At 34.9% G+C, this 15148-nt stretch overlaps 4 protein-coding genes across 4 annotated transcripts in view; 1 reads left to right on the forward strand and 3 right to left on the reverse strand.

Annotated features, from left to right (window-relative positions):
• Positions 1-4257, reverse strand: part of LOAG_18486 (phosphatase 4) — a gene marked incomplete at both ends in the record, with an annotated part of 17909 nt that extends 13652 nt beyond the window's left edge. Inside the window, 4 exons of the mRNA XM_020451146.1 lie at positions 2597-2700; positions 3311-3410; positions 3733-4040; positions 4182-4257. Of these exons, the coding sequence (XP_020305098.1) occupies positions 2597-2700; positions 3311-3410; positions 3733-4040; positions 4182-4257 (588 nt within the window). The remainder of the gene's footprint in view (positions 1-2596; positions 2701-3310; positions 3411-3732; positions 4041-4181) is intronic.
• A 233-nt stretch (positions 4258-4490) lies between these two features.
• LOAG_07364 (hypothetical protein) lies at positions 4491-4945 on the reverse strand (the record flags this gene model as incomplete). The annotated part of the gene is made up of 2 exons (XM_003142897.1): positions 4491-4695; positions 4809-4945. 2 exons carry the CDS (start codon positions 4943-4945, stop codon positions 4491-4493), a joined length of 342 nt encoding a protein of 113 aa, XP_003142945.1.
• A 1216-nt stretch (positions 4946-6161) lies between these two features.
• On the reverse strand, positions 6162-11920 carry LOAG_07365 (hypothetical protein; the record flags this gene model as incomplete). The annotated part of the gene is made up of 7 exons (XM_020447405.1): positions 6162-6193; positions 6453-6513; positions 9892-10031; positions 10622-10737; positions 11175-11253; positions 11427-11480; positions 11890-11920. The coding sequence occupies 7 exons, from the start codon at positions 11918-11920 to the stop codon at positions 6162-6164; spliced, it is 513 nt and encodes a 170-aa protein (XP_020302360.1).
• A 1702-nt stretch (positions 11921-13622) lies between these two features.
• LOAG_07366 (hypothetical protein) lies at positions 13623-14236 on the forward strand (the record flags this gene model as incomplete). Its single annotated transcript, XM_003142899.1, has 2 exons — positions 13623-13777; positions 14080-14236. The coding sequence occupies 2 exons, from the start codon at positions 13623-13625 to the stop codon at positions 14234-14236; spliced, it is 312 nt and encodes a 103-aa protein (XP_003142947.1).
• Positions 14237-15148: the final 912 nt, after the last annotated feature.

The raw sequence follows: 15148 nt of genomic DNA on the forward strand, positions 1-15148 counted from the left end.
AATATATATATATATATATATATATATATATATATATATATATATATATATATATATATATATATATATATATATATATATATATATATATATATATACGTAATATATTGCTGTACATGTTGTCATTTTTCCTAAACATAGATTTCCTTACGCGAAAAAAAGTAGGGGGATAAAAAGCAGCGAAGAAGAGATGAATGCCACCGTTCCGCTGTGACCACCAAGGTTACTATCATATTCATTATTAATGCCAACTCAACTGTAACTATTACCGATACACTAGACTTTGTTGGTACTGATACTACTAATGTTACACACCTCATGATCACTCCTTTCACGATACAATTATCGTTAACATTGTATCCGTCATTGGTACTGTCATCCTATTCAATAAAAATCCACTCTACAACTAATGCTACTTTCAACTACCAATAGTTTTTAAAACAGAATATACATGTTAAACAAATTAGAGCAAAAAAACTGCATTAAATTCCTTCATAATAGAATAAAATGTAACGCCACTCCTGCTATTAATTATCATTTGTAAGTTGTTCCTTCAACTAAGTCTTATTCGCAGCACAAACACTGATCCAATAAGATATCTAAGGCCTTTCCACTTCTTTACCGTCAAAATCTTTCTTATCGTCGTTACACTTACCTCAAGACCAAACCGCATTCAGACGACCAACAATACGTCACACGTCAGTTCTTTTTACACTGGTGAAAAGTTACAATGAATGTTATAAACCAAAATACGACACAATGGGAAGTATTAATTTCAATTCGTCCCTGAATTAATTACCTTCTTCGGATTACCCAGAAGTAATGACCTTACGAGATACCGGAGAATTTTGCATATTTTAGCAACATATTTTCCACTAAACACATACTGCAAATTGCATCGGCATCAATGATGATAGGGTAAGTGTAGTTCATTTCACCGTTCATAATAACTGCTACAGCCAAAGTAGCTATCACAAATTGCAAAACTATTGTTGACAAACTGATACATATGCATATGACAGCTCCGGATTGAAACTACAACTCTTCTGGATAACAACTTGAAGTGGCAGCAAATCACAAAATAATCTCACAAAATAATCCCAAGATCTAAAAAAATAATTTCTCTAATCCGAAGCCATCCAAACAATGGAAGACTTCAGCTGTTAATTACCTCGCTTACTGTATATATACAAAACAACGAGTGGAACACATAGAACAATAACAAAAGTACCAAGAATTTCCACTGATCTGATCTGCTTTTAGTAACCGTGAAGACAAATGGTACCGGTAGAAGTCGAACACGACTACACCAGCACCATATAGTGTTTAGTAAAAAGCTTTTTTTGCGGCAAAATAAGACCACGTTGAGCATCACCCACGGCCATATGCATTATTTAAGCAGCATTTGACTTCATCGGAAATTGAGAGTTGTCGACCAAGATTATTCGGAACGAATTTATAGTATAGTGGGGAAAGGATGATTATGATTATTGTAAGAAGGGGGCGTCGCCGTGATACGAGGCGAAAAACAGAATAGTGATACGACCTTCAAATTCTAACGTCTCACTACCCATGTCTTTCACCACCGACACACAGCATGCTCCAGAAATGTAGATTGTTTCTTCCGGTATACGCATTATCAAACTACACTCCTTAGAATGCTTCTTATAATTTAAATCTCCAAAATTTGACCCCACCTACTTCGCCTTAGTACTTCCCAGACGCACCCTGAATCACAAAATGTAATTGGGCCCCAGTGAACCCGCTAGGCGATGTAAAAATAGTCCTGCTCTGTCGTGGACAAACATAAAGTACATTGGAAGACATGAAAACTAGACACGCAGGAGTGTAATTTGATTAGGTGCTTCAGGAACTTGTACAACAACACAGAGAATAACGAAAATATTTTTTAACATCGAAAGTGGATCCTAACGTTTCCGTACATCTCACATCTTTTCAAATAACTTCCAAACAGCTTAAAAGTCTAAAACCGCGTACGTCCATAAAGAGACGATGACACGTCGCGGTGCATTTCATCTGGGACTAAGACCAGGGAATGATAAAATCCACATTCAACTTACAAGAAATCACGACACATCTCATGAGCGACCTAAACCAAACATCGAGCAGCGGAAGGGAGGAGGTTGTCCAAAATCGCTTACAAATTTACAAAAAAACATGTTCTACCAGGCTAAACGACCAACGTACCGCTATACCGTATTCCCCTAAAATGTTCCAAAAAGTGGCAAACACAGCGTGGATGAACGACTGGTCTAGAAATAGCCTGGACTATATGGACTGGTAAGAACCGAAGCCCTAATATTAATCAACAAAACCCGGGAGCTTGAAACAACTTTGGAACCGTTCCTTTGATGAAGCGCTGCTCGGTATATGTAATACAAGCAATGAACACTACTTCGCAGCACACAAAACGAAATACAAGATCGGAAAAAATGAGCATTTAAAGAACAGGAAATGTTTGAAGGAAGTGACAGTCAAAACTGGACGTCGCTTTCAATATAATCCACAACACCCCATTAAACTTCACTCCGTAAAGGAGGTAAGGTGTAAGAGTAGTGATAAATTAGGAACTAACCATTAGCGATTCCACTCGTTGATCATCGGTAATGTAATGCGAATAATCAGATGGGCAATAGCAATGCCCAAACAGTGTAGGACAAATCACATTTTGTAAGCTTCCTGAAAGACTTGATACTAAATAATAAACGTCTGGATAGTCTTCCTGTACCCCACAAGACTTATGTAACTGACTCACAAAATCTAAGATTGCAAAAGATTGCAAAAGAGATGAAACACAATTGCCTCTACGAACCGAAAGAAAAAGTAGTGGTGAATCCTACTTTAACAGATGCATTAACAGACACCACCAATTAGTTTAATCAAACACAATGAGAATTCAATTTACTGTGCCAAATCAAATAGAGTTAGAATCTGACGTGAAGAAACAATAGAATGAAAGCCTCAAGATACGTCATTTGAGGGACCCCGATATCATCGAAAAGATAAGCCACAAGCAATATCAAACTTATAATTGCAATCGACAAATCCAACATAGTATCGGTAACAGTAGTTTCAGTTTAATTGAAAAGAAATGGCAGTAACATACGGTGATCACTTACGTAATGAAAGGAAAAAGTGACCCGATAAATAACGACCTATTACACCCCAATGAAGCGAAGAGAAAGCTACGTGTGTGTGTGTATGTGTGTGTGAGTGTGGTGACTGCTGGGTGATGGTGGCAGAAAACTGAGGTTGGCGGTAGGGGAAGAGTATAGATTAGGTCGGAAACCTTGCCGCAGTTGCGGCGTTGACAGATATGACGGATGCGATAGAGAGAAGACTACTGTCAACCCTTGGAAAGCTGAAATTGCAAGTGAGAGGAAGGAAACCTAAACACAGAAATGGATGGAGTGAAAGGATCGGGAAGGAAGGGTCAAAGCGTGACAAAACCAAATGGAAACAGCTGTATTTTGTCGACGAGATGAGAGCATTTGAGAGGGAGAAAGGTCAGGTGAATAATTGAAAGTTAAGGTTGGAGAAATAGAGGAAGTTGCAGATTCAAATAGAGTTGTTTCGGTGTATGGCCAAATCATCTCCCACCCTCCCTGGCGACCGTTTGCATTTGCACACACAGAGCATTCATCAGAAGCAGCCAACTCGTGAAAGCAGTTAAAGCGACAAGTTCGGGGACCTTCGGAAGGGGTAAATTACCCCATCACCACCACCACAGTCTTTCTTCTTCGTTGTTGGCTGAGCAACATGACCCTCCTCCTCCTCCTTCTCGTTCTCCTCCTCTTCCTCCACCATCTCCCAGCTAGTTTTTATGCCTGCCAAGTGAGAGCAACCAAGCGACACAATAACGAGCTCACGAGTGAGGATCACCGAGGCGGGGCTCACATTCTTTTCCGTCTTCAGTCCATCGCTCAACAAATATCCCCACCCTCTGTACCATTCTTTTTCCCATCTTCCCTCCAGATTCAGAAGAGATGCAGGTGACGAGGAATGAAGAAAGTAAAAGTCTACATTTGCTCAGCAGTTGCAACTTGCAAAGGATAACATTCCAAACAGAGAGTGGAAAAGAATGGAGTAAGCAATGAAGAGTTTAGTTAGATACAGAAAGAAGCAAAAGAAAAACGTTAATGGAATTTCTGGCGTCCAACAAAAAACGTCGCCACCACAATGTGAGTGCATGGCGACCTTCCCACTTTCATTCTCATTCTCATCAATTGCATACATTGCCACTCTGTCACCCCTCATCATCCTCTTCTCCCGTTGTAGGATTAATTCCAGCTATTTTCAACAAGCATCCTTCTTTTCTCTCCTCTCTTCTTCCTCACGTCTATTCTACTTGATACTTCCATCGATTGGTTTGTCGCGTGTGAGCTGGCATAACAGCAGTGATTTCGCAAAAGATAGTTATGGAAACATTTCAGAGCAAGAGATACCAAAACACTGCTGCAGCAGCACCATCAAGGCAGTGCTGGGATGCAGAGAGGGACAGACATAAGTGTGGTATAACGACACGTGCTACTAGGAGAATTGCGCGGGGTCAGTAGCATGAAGTGATGGATAGCGAGAATCACATCGGGAGGGAAAACTGCCCCCATGGCCTCTCTCAGCAGGTATGCCACAAAAGCTTTCCCAGCATCTTTCATTCCTCCTTTTTTTTTCTCACTTGAACTCGACCCATTTCCACTTCAGTTTAAAAGCCACCCTAACCCTTCTCTCACTTTAGTATCTTCCCAATCGCTAATATCAGAAAATAGTCAAGAATGCGGACAACGTACTTGTAACCATTCGCAATTTCCTCAGTCACCCCTCTACTCTCCATTGCTGTATTAATCTTTTCATTTTTGAACCCTGCATCCCTAATTCTTTGTCTTCGTAATCCTTCAAGCTTGCTGTATTCCTGCAAAATACCCATTTTCTTTTTGTTCCCGACATGGCTCACTCACTAAAATTGAGATGATTAATGGAATTCAAAACGTAGTCACACTTTCAAACTTACTCTTCTCACTTTCAAAGAACTTAGTTTTTCCCCCTCTGCGATAAAAGATTAACTTTCAATGTCAACATATGAATATATTTAAATCTGATGCAGCCAAACTTGTTTCAACAACAAAAAAAAACGACCTAACCCTACCCTATATTTTATAATGCCACAACTATAGGTTAACGCTATCCGTCATACAAAACTATCGTCCATCTGCATATCTCCAGTGATGTACACACACACACACACACATGCGTATATACATAAACATATGTACACATACACGCACATATATACATAGATTATAAAGGGATGCTTAATTCTTAAAACTCTAAGTATAATGCCCTTTCTCTAAGCTTCCCTCACACTGTTTACCTCACATCAGCAAAAAAAAACTTTTTTTCTTTCCCAGAAACAACGGGAAACGTGCCAACGGTGACTTATTCACTTCTTCATTTCCTATCTTCTCAATTCTGATTTATTTCATTTTTTCTCCAAAAAAAAGCAATGCATAAAAATACGATGCTATCTTTTTTTGTTCATTAAAAATGAAAAAATCCCAAGAAAAAAATCACTACCATTGAAGCAAAAAGACAATATTTATCGTGAGTATAATGATGTTGGGACCTCACACAAAGCACCACTCCTATTCCTACTGCTTCATGCAATCAAATGGGTAAAGGATGATTTAAAAGCACTCTGAAAATTAAAACCAAGGAAAAAAAATCCAAAAGAGAAAATATATAGATATATATACATATACGTACGGATTCCTACTATTGGAACCGTACATGTTACCTCAAAAGAAAATGAAAGGTCTTTGCTACCTTTATCTATCCAACTAACAAAATCGAACAGGTCAGTGAAGGACAAGTTCTGGTAGGACGGAAGAGAAAGCAGGATGAAATATGATGCATTTTCAATCGCTTGCAAGTTACTATAAAGCATTTTTGTCTATTCACTTAGTGTAGAATAGCTTCCCCAACTTATCCCGTCTGCTTATCTAATTGATTAACTAGAAAAAAGCACTTTAGTATCTTCTCAATCACTAGGACAACGATCACTTAATTAAAAATAGTTTCCCATGAACCATCTCTCAATAAACCAGCTAGAAAAATGCATAGTGAGATGACTTAATATTATCCTATCATCCATACATAGTATTGATATATTTTTTCTCTGGAAACTAAAAAATTTCGAAATCCAAGCATTTCCAGCCATATAATCTGTTACAGAAACCACGAGAACAATATAATTACCCAGCAGAATAAATAAGCAGGAGTTAACAAGCAACCAATGAAATGATAAAATAAAATATCTAATCTATCATTCAAAGAAGCAATCAATCGTTATTGAGGGAAAAACTTACGAAACATTTATGTGGCATCAATTTACAAGATGTTTAATTTGAAAATTCAAGGTTAAAAAAAACACATACCTTGCGGCAATATGTGTTGCTCAACCAAAGTATCAATTGCTCCAATTGCCGATTTACGTACCTAAAAATGAATGCACTCACAAATATGCTTGACCCACTTTTTTCCTCAAACTGATAACAGATCACCTCCAAAAAACACAAAATTGATAATAGCTGTAAATTACTTTAAATTTGCGCTTACAATTCTCTTTCTAAATTCATCACTCGAACAGATTAAAAATTGAATACAGCAAGAGAAAAAGAAATTAAAGCAACATAACAACGATTAAAGGAGTAAAAACCAAAATATCTATATCTGCTTATAATATTAGTTCTCCACACTTTCCCTTTGTTAAAGCATTAAGCAAGATTAATGCATGTTCCATCACATTCTTCAAATGTTTATCTCTTTTCAACGACTGATTATTGCAGATGCTGCAACAATTAACAACCACAACAATACGATAACAATTTGGAAAAAAATATCAACAATTTATGCAATAAGAAAAAGTTGACTAGTTCAAATAACATCCCAATGAAACAAAGAATCAAAGACCAAGAGTCAGGTACTCATGTGAAGATGTGGAAAACAATAATACTCATTTATCAACTATAACGATTTAATATCAGTTTTCTGAAAGAAATCAAATATATAATCGTAGCTTTTCATATACGCCCATTACATAAATCCCTTTTGCTTGCATAAAATCAAAAAAAAAAAAAAAAAAAAACCAAGTGGAAACTTTTTGATTTTTTGAAATATCATAATCATTAACGACAGATGTATTACAAATGAAACAAATGGTTAGTTGGATGCACGTATCATGCTGTTTAAGTGAATCAAAATTAGAAGAATTGCTGAATAGAATGTAAAATCACTATGAAACCATTTTATACATATTCAAATTTCAGTAAAAATCATTCACCGTCTTAATTATTCACCGATATTTACAAACTATTTGATAAATCCTTAAGACTATTCCGTGTATAATTTCGAAAAATAAGACATTGCACGTTAGTACTTGGAAGAGAACTGAAATCTTCAACCTGTTCGTGTAACGTAATAATCCAAACCAATCCCCATTCTCAACTTAATTTCGTTTACTAATGAGAACATATTTTTAGGACAAATACTTCTAATAGATTCAAATCTTTTTGAAGCTCTTTGGGACGACTACTCAATATTGTTATGAGATCAACCACATTTTAAAACGAGCTTCCGAAACTTAGAACACTTCTTTATTCGTTGAACCTAATTCGCCTATCACTAATTGTCCTACTACACTTCACTGCATATTATGTATGACATTATATCGATTTGGCTGAAAAAAAATCCCAAAAATTTTGACAATGATTTCAACATTCTAAACTATTGTATGTAAGGCAACGTTTTCTTATCACTCTTCCGTATTACTCACAAAACGTTGTATTACCCGGAGAATGTTCAGACATTTTTAGGTATCATTCTGAAATATCACAAGAATTGAGACATTAACCACTGCTCGCTTCTGATCCATGAGTGAATGAGTTTATAAACTAAAGGATGTTAATATTTCTTCTATCCCTCCTCGACATCTAGCATGAAATAGGAAATACGATCGATGTATTGCTAACTTCATGCAACAAAACCCGATCTTATACCCTTCTCCAACAAATTCAGCAATAGATAAAATCTCCAATACCTGACTGCTGAATAGCACTTTCTCCCAAATAAGCATTCCCATTTTTCAATTCGTAACTTCAGAAGAATTTGAAAAAGGATCTAATTTAGTGTTTCTGCCAACGACGACAATGAATTAGCGTTTGACAAGATGGATGCAGTTCGAAATTTTTGGCCTCATGTCAATGGGCGTCCTTACACTTGTTATGATGGACAGCATATTTAAGTGCAAAGTCATCGAAAAAAATCAGAACTCATATCTATCATGTCACCATCGCACCTATCCCCCATATACGACCAAGTGCGAACTCATGAATATCCTTTCTTATAACATCTAGCAAAACCACTGCTCACTGCATATTATCAGCACCAATTTTTCATTTTCGCTTCATTATAATCATAAAAACCTCGTGCCACCATTTTTGAAACTCCGTCCTTGATTCCTCGGACGCTTCTCCTTGTTCATCCAGAGAAACTAATAAAAAGGAATGGAACTGTTGTGGTTGACTGATTCTCTCTCCCTTCTTTTTTTCAAGGTCAGAAGAAACCTACTGATGATGTTGTTGGTGCTTTTTGCTTGAAGAGCTTTTACAACGGAACAGCAATTTCAATTCGATCGCTTAAAAAACGGCCCACAAAAAGGACAAAAAAATCCAAATCATTGCAGTGAAACGAATACGAAGACAACGAAGAAAAAAGAAACGAAAAAAAAAGCAAAATAGAAAAAAAAAGCAAAATAGATGGCTGTGAAGAGCAGTTTCTCCCTCCTTCTTAATACGCATCTGTCATTTTCCCGCGGGGACCCCTTTCGAATTATTAAACTTAGGTAATCTTAGTGATCCTGATGAACTACAACAAAGCAAGATTAATCAATGTAGCGTAAGTCTGTGTTAGTTTTCCAAAATCAATGCTTTTAACAATTTCAGTATGTGGAAAATAAAAGCTTCAAGTTGACTAGATATGCAAGTAGAACTTAAGTAATTCGTTATATACACTGTTCTACAAAAGCGACGGGTGAAGACATCAGCAATATATCGGATAGCAACGTCAGTAAAAGTATTCGGTCAAGTGTAACTAAATTACTGGGAATCTGAGCCGTTTCCACAAATTTCAAAATTGAATTGAAAATTTCAAGCTCCCAAAAGTGAATTTCAAAACCCCCCCATAGTCATTCAGTCTTATTTGCGTAAAAATGAAAGTTAGTTCGAATAAATGAGTGTAAGTTATTAAAACTGAAATAAACATTTCGCTGAATTAGACAAAACAGACAATTTAGTTTGGGTGTTCTGATTCAAATTAAGTAAGAAATGTAAGAAATAATTATGATTTTTTCCTTTTATTTTTCCATGAAATAAGATAAATAAGAGAACAATAAAAGTTCTTGGAATCATTTTAGTAAAGATAGACACACTTTTCAGGGAAAAAGAAAAGTATTGTGCAGATAGTACTGTAAAAATAAGAGAATTACATTAAAAACCTGTTACTGCAAATCACCCCTCTTCGAAGCTAACAAAAACCTGTTCAATTCCCAAGAACAGCCTTCCTTCTACAGTATTGTCGGGAAAAATTTAGCAAGTTTTGGAACAATCATCAACCACGGAAGATGTTTTAAAAAGATAATCGAGCAACATAACAGAAAAAGAAAAAAGGGAGCAAAGAAATGAGATTTCAAAAAATTTCTTCTAACATCTGACAAAAAGACAAAAGGAACTTCACGTAAGAATATACCATCCCTTAGTTATTATTCTTAAAATAAGCTAGAAAATGTAAGTGTATTTGATTGCAAAAATAACCACTTACATCATCCGCAGTATGGTCCAGAGCACTCGCTAATAATGCTGGGAATACTTCGTGGACTCTTTTCAGCAGATATTCTACTGCCATAAATTCAACATACAATGATGGAACTTGCTCCACTAACATACAACATAATTTACTATCTGCAATTCAAAAGGAAATTAGTTTAATAAATATAAAAGATTCACTTCAACTATATATACATATATCTTAAAAAACTCGTCCATACAAATTTTCATCTACCCTTCCATTCTAAATGCGATAAAACTGATTTAATTCTGAAACAAGAACACACCGACTGTCCCATATCCCTGTTAACAGTCAATAACAATCCCAAACCTTGAATTCGTTCAAATTCAAATGAACTTTTCACCTCATCTGAGTTCTTAATAAAAAATGAGCTTCTCCTTATTTAGGCGGTGTTATTTACTGTAAACTGAGTTTAGTCAACACAATGTCAACATACAAGTTAGTTAATTTCGGTAACTGGGACAAGCTGTTAATCCCTTTAACAAGAAGACCAAATATATATACTGTTGTAACCGAGTGCAACCTCATCGACTTCGATGTTTTGCATCGCATAACTCAGTTTAAAAATAGCAAGTTTGAAGTGTTTCTTAATAATATAAAAGCGGTGGATTCGGCGAACTCCAATCTCTCGAGTATTTCCGGAGAATTATTTTAAGATAACAATGTAAAAAATTTGGCTATTTTCTTATCACTGCAAAAGTACCTGTTTCTTTAGCAAACACATTTTCAATCAGACTAAAGACAACTTCAATTCGCCGTTGCTCTTTTTCGATGTTCAACATCCGTGACAATTTCGACAAATCACGGATTGCAACTGCCCTGGAAAAGTTTCTACTTCGACCAAAAATTATTCGAAAAACAAAAGAAAAAAACACAACCTTTCAGTTAAGAATTCTAAGAATGAGCTCAGGTTAGAGATCAAACGCACAAAACTAAAACTAAAATTTGCCAGTTTCCGTAAGCAAAAATCCTTCAGAGGAACAAACCACTTCACCATAGTTAATCATTCATAGAGATGTCCTTATCCTTGCAAGGCATTCATAGAAATGTCTCTATCCTTGCACATGCAGACTAAATCAACTATGTGATGAGGATGGTTCTGAGACAAACAAATAATGCAGCCTACCTCTCTATGAAATCAAAAGGATAACTTTACTGAAATTCTCAAGTTCAAATATCCTGTCCGTACTTGAAAATAAGAATTTTGGCATTTATTCAGAACCTTATTTACCATTTCCAAAAACTAAAAGACTCACCTGTCCGACAAGTTTTCGCTACGTGCATACAGTAAAAAGGTATCGTAGTGAAGTACTTCCACAGTTTCTATTTCCATTTCTGGAAATAATAAAATAAAAGCCCTACTTTGATGGAAAGTGAAATCATTTGCTTTTCATGAAACGGAGAGGTAGAGCCTTTGATCTAAAATGTAATCAACATCAGACTTACATCTGTCTGAGTAATGGAAATAAAACTTTCAATAAATCCCATATTATACATGCACAACCAACCTTCGTTAAATTCACTTTCGTTAAATTCAATAACCATTTCGGGAAAATTAATAGCTGCAAATAAAAAATCTTTCTCACTGGATTGTATTTATACCAGTTCCAGATTCTCCAAACTATGTAAATCTTACTGGAAATTCAATTTCACATAGCGAGTTATGTAGTGGCTGTTTAGTACAATTAAAATTAGTTTTCATAGGGTTTTTTCAACTAGAAAAATACTTTACCAACATCAGTAGTCAAAAATGTATTGTGTATTAGTAGTAGTCAGAAATGAAGCTACAAATTCGAGAAAAAATTGAGACGATCCATATAGGGTGGATGGTTTTTCGGATGGGCCAAATCTGTGAGGTTAAGTTAGAAATCTAAAGAACTTTCTAAAAAAGCCATCTAAGCTATGTTTACAGTAATAAAATAGTCTACAAAAGACGAAACATAAAAGAATATCCCTATTCCTATGACTTACCTGTAGTGGAGAAATAATTAGTCGCTGCCATCGTTATTTTACTGTCCAAAATTGTATTTGAGAAAACGCACTGTTTCCCATATAACCAAAAAGGAAAAGTTTTCTCTGAAAAAAGGAAAAGTTTCTGGAATGTTTTGGCCGTAATCGATTAAAATCCCTACTATATCACGATGATTAAATATTCCACCAGCAGTATACGAGTTCCAATTCAAAAATGAGCTAAACGCATAGTTTGAAATCAGGGATTACCTGAAAAAATTAGTAATTTGAATGAAAGTAAGAAAAAAAAACAGATATCTATCCCTTATTGCTGCATGAAAGATTAGCTATACTTAATGACACCTATCTGTCACTTCCAAACCTATCTCCGCATTCAACTAGCCCACCTGTTCGTTCAATCCCAAACAACCGCATGAAAATACGTAAAATTCGTCCATACGAAGCGTTACATTCGATGGCTCTCGAATATAAGTAATAAAGTCGGCATGGATAGTATGGTTGATGTTCGCATCTGAAAATTGAGGTATCATTTCCTTGGATTTATCATTAATTTCTCCATTTTATTCTTCATTTAGCATTCCACTTATTCATATCACATAAATAGTATATGTAAATTAATGATACCATCGGTATAAAAAAAAGAAAGTGTGCGCAAATATCCGATAGTAACAAGAATGAAAGTGACCATCAGTCGAATGGTCATTTTCATCCTTGCCACTATCGATTACAACTCCCAATAACACGCGTGCCGAGCTAGGTTGATAGGAAGGTGATTGATGTCATACAAGCAAAATTACTTACCTTACTAAATAAAGTAAGAAATTTTGCTTGTTTGTGATTTGGTTCCTTCGGATATTAACCCACACATTTTTGTTTTTCTTTTCTTTTTTTTTTTTTTTTTTTTTTTTTTTGTTACCGAATAATCACAAACAAGATGATCCATCATGTGATTGCCAGTGTGGAATATTTGATTGATAAGATTGAGTTATCATAACTTTGTTTAATTCTCTTTGTCTATGATTTTTACCTTACTTATAACTAAACTGTTGAGATATCAGTCGAATGATTACTTTCATCCTTGCTACTATCGGTTACTCTCCCAATAACACACATGCCTAGATAAGTTGACGGAAAGGTGACTGATGTCACTTGTATGGACTAATTTTATCATATTTTATTGCTATTATGGTAGTATTCGTTCCGCTCTTATATGAATATGATAATCAGACATTGTGACAATTAACAGGATACAATATGAGGCCTAAGGTCTCCTAAGTTAATCCATTAACGTCCCATAATTGCTATGCCAACTTGCAAACGTTGTTCTATCATCCCTTCTTCAATGATTATTACAAAAAAGCTTTCTTACCTTTGGATTACCTTATTTTTCAGTATTGGGCAATTCGAAATGAGTTGAACGTCAGCATGACGTTTAGTTATTTACGGTTAGTTTTTTGTGACGTTTAGTTATTTTACGGTTGATACAAGTCACTTCGAACTACATCTCATAAGCTTACAACGAGTTTCTTCTGGATAAATTTCATAAACTTACAACGAGAACTCCCAGATAAATCTCACTAAACTTTTAGTGAGTCTTTCCGGATAAATTTCACTAAACTTACAACGAGTCTTTTCGGATAAATTTCATTATCTTTCAAGTCCCTAAAGTTATCTGCAAAAGACGGTACACTAATATACCAGAAGATTTTTGAAGCAGTTATTTTCATTCAATAATGCCGGAGATCAGAAATTGCAGGATCCAGTCAGAAGGTATCATCCTCCTCATTACTTCTCTCATGAACGCATTTCTCAATGCGCATTCTTCACCAACAAAAAGTTCACACTTCCATCGCCTTTTGCTATACTATCTCGTCAAAACCAAACTTTTGTGAATCCAACATTACATTAGGGAACATACGAGTGTCTCCTAATTTCCTTCATCCAAAAATTTAGTCCTTTAAAGTCCAGCTACAGACCTCTGTGGTGATACCAGACTGCTCTAACCCTAGCATTAGAGAATTTGCAAGCAGCTGATATTCGCTTAGACGAAAAAATTTTACTAAAATGATGGAAGGATATTGAAAAAGGTGAGAGCAGCAGATAAATAAGTGAAAATTCATTGATGACAAAATAGAAATATGGTAATTTGAACGAATGAATTTTCTTTCTTCAATTTCCACCAGATTGAAGAGAGAAAACGATCTATGATTTGATCCTGCCGGGTGGACAATACGACGATGGTACGTTATTTCAGCATCAAGAAGAATTATTTGGTGTTCTGTATCAGCATAATGTTTCATCTCTTGTCTGTCGGATTGGTCTACAATTCCTCGACATCGTTATGTAACTGTTCGTAGAAACTAGCCAAGATGTAGGCCTAATTTATAGCTATATGAATAACAATATTAATATTTAGCGTGATTTCAAAGCATTTCAAAGTTATTCCATCCCGATGATTCTCGAAATTTGGGAAGAAAAAAATTACTTAATTAATCAAAAAAAAAAAATTTGCAAATGCGATTTCCGATTACTACTAAAGGTTTGATGCATTTCTGAATAAAATGGTTTAACAATTTGTTTGAATAAATGTTGCGAGATATTTGGTGATATGCTTGAATCGATACATATTCAAGCTATCATGCATTTCAATCCATTCCATTCCATTCCAATATATTCGGTCTATTTCGCCCAATCCGCTTTTATCATTTTTTTTTCTTGAAAGAAAAACATTTTCAATTTTAATCTAAAGTGCAATTAGTCCAGTAAATTAATTGAAAAATTCAATTCCAAACTTTTTTCCAGTAGTCGATTAAAAAATTCAATTTTCAAAATATCTTTAATTTCAAGTAATTAATTAAGTAATTGCTTGATAAGAATAAATTATTTATCAATATTTATTGCTTTCATATTCTCTAACCAACATATTTTTATCCTTACATTACAAACATTTGGTTGTTTTTCGATAGCATATTGCAAATGCATCGGCAGAATATTTCTAATTAATTTAACTTGAAAATTTTTGCTTACAAATGGTTCAAATAAATTGCGATATAATATAAACAAATAGTTTGCATATTGATTTTCTCAAATCATTAATAAAATTAAAATTAAAATTAAATTATTTATTGGACCAAATTCCTAATTTCTAATCCATAAATTTGGCTTAAAAATGTAATATAATTGATAAAACGTGCGAAAGTTTTTTAATTTCTTTTAGTTTTTCTAAAAAATTTTCTACTCCACTTTCAACTGTTTTTCC

The sequence above is a fragment of the Loa loa genome, assembly GCF_000183805.2.
Source record: "Loa loa unplaced genomic scaffold supercont3.331, whole genome shotgun sequence".
NCBI classification, from domain to species: Eukaryota; Metazoa; Nematoda; class Chromadorea; order Rhabditida; family Onchocercidae; genus Loa; species Loa loa.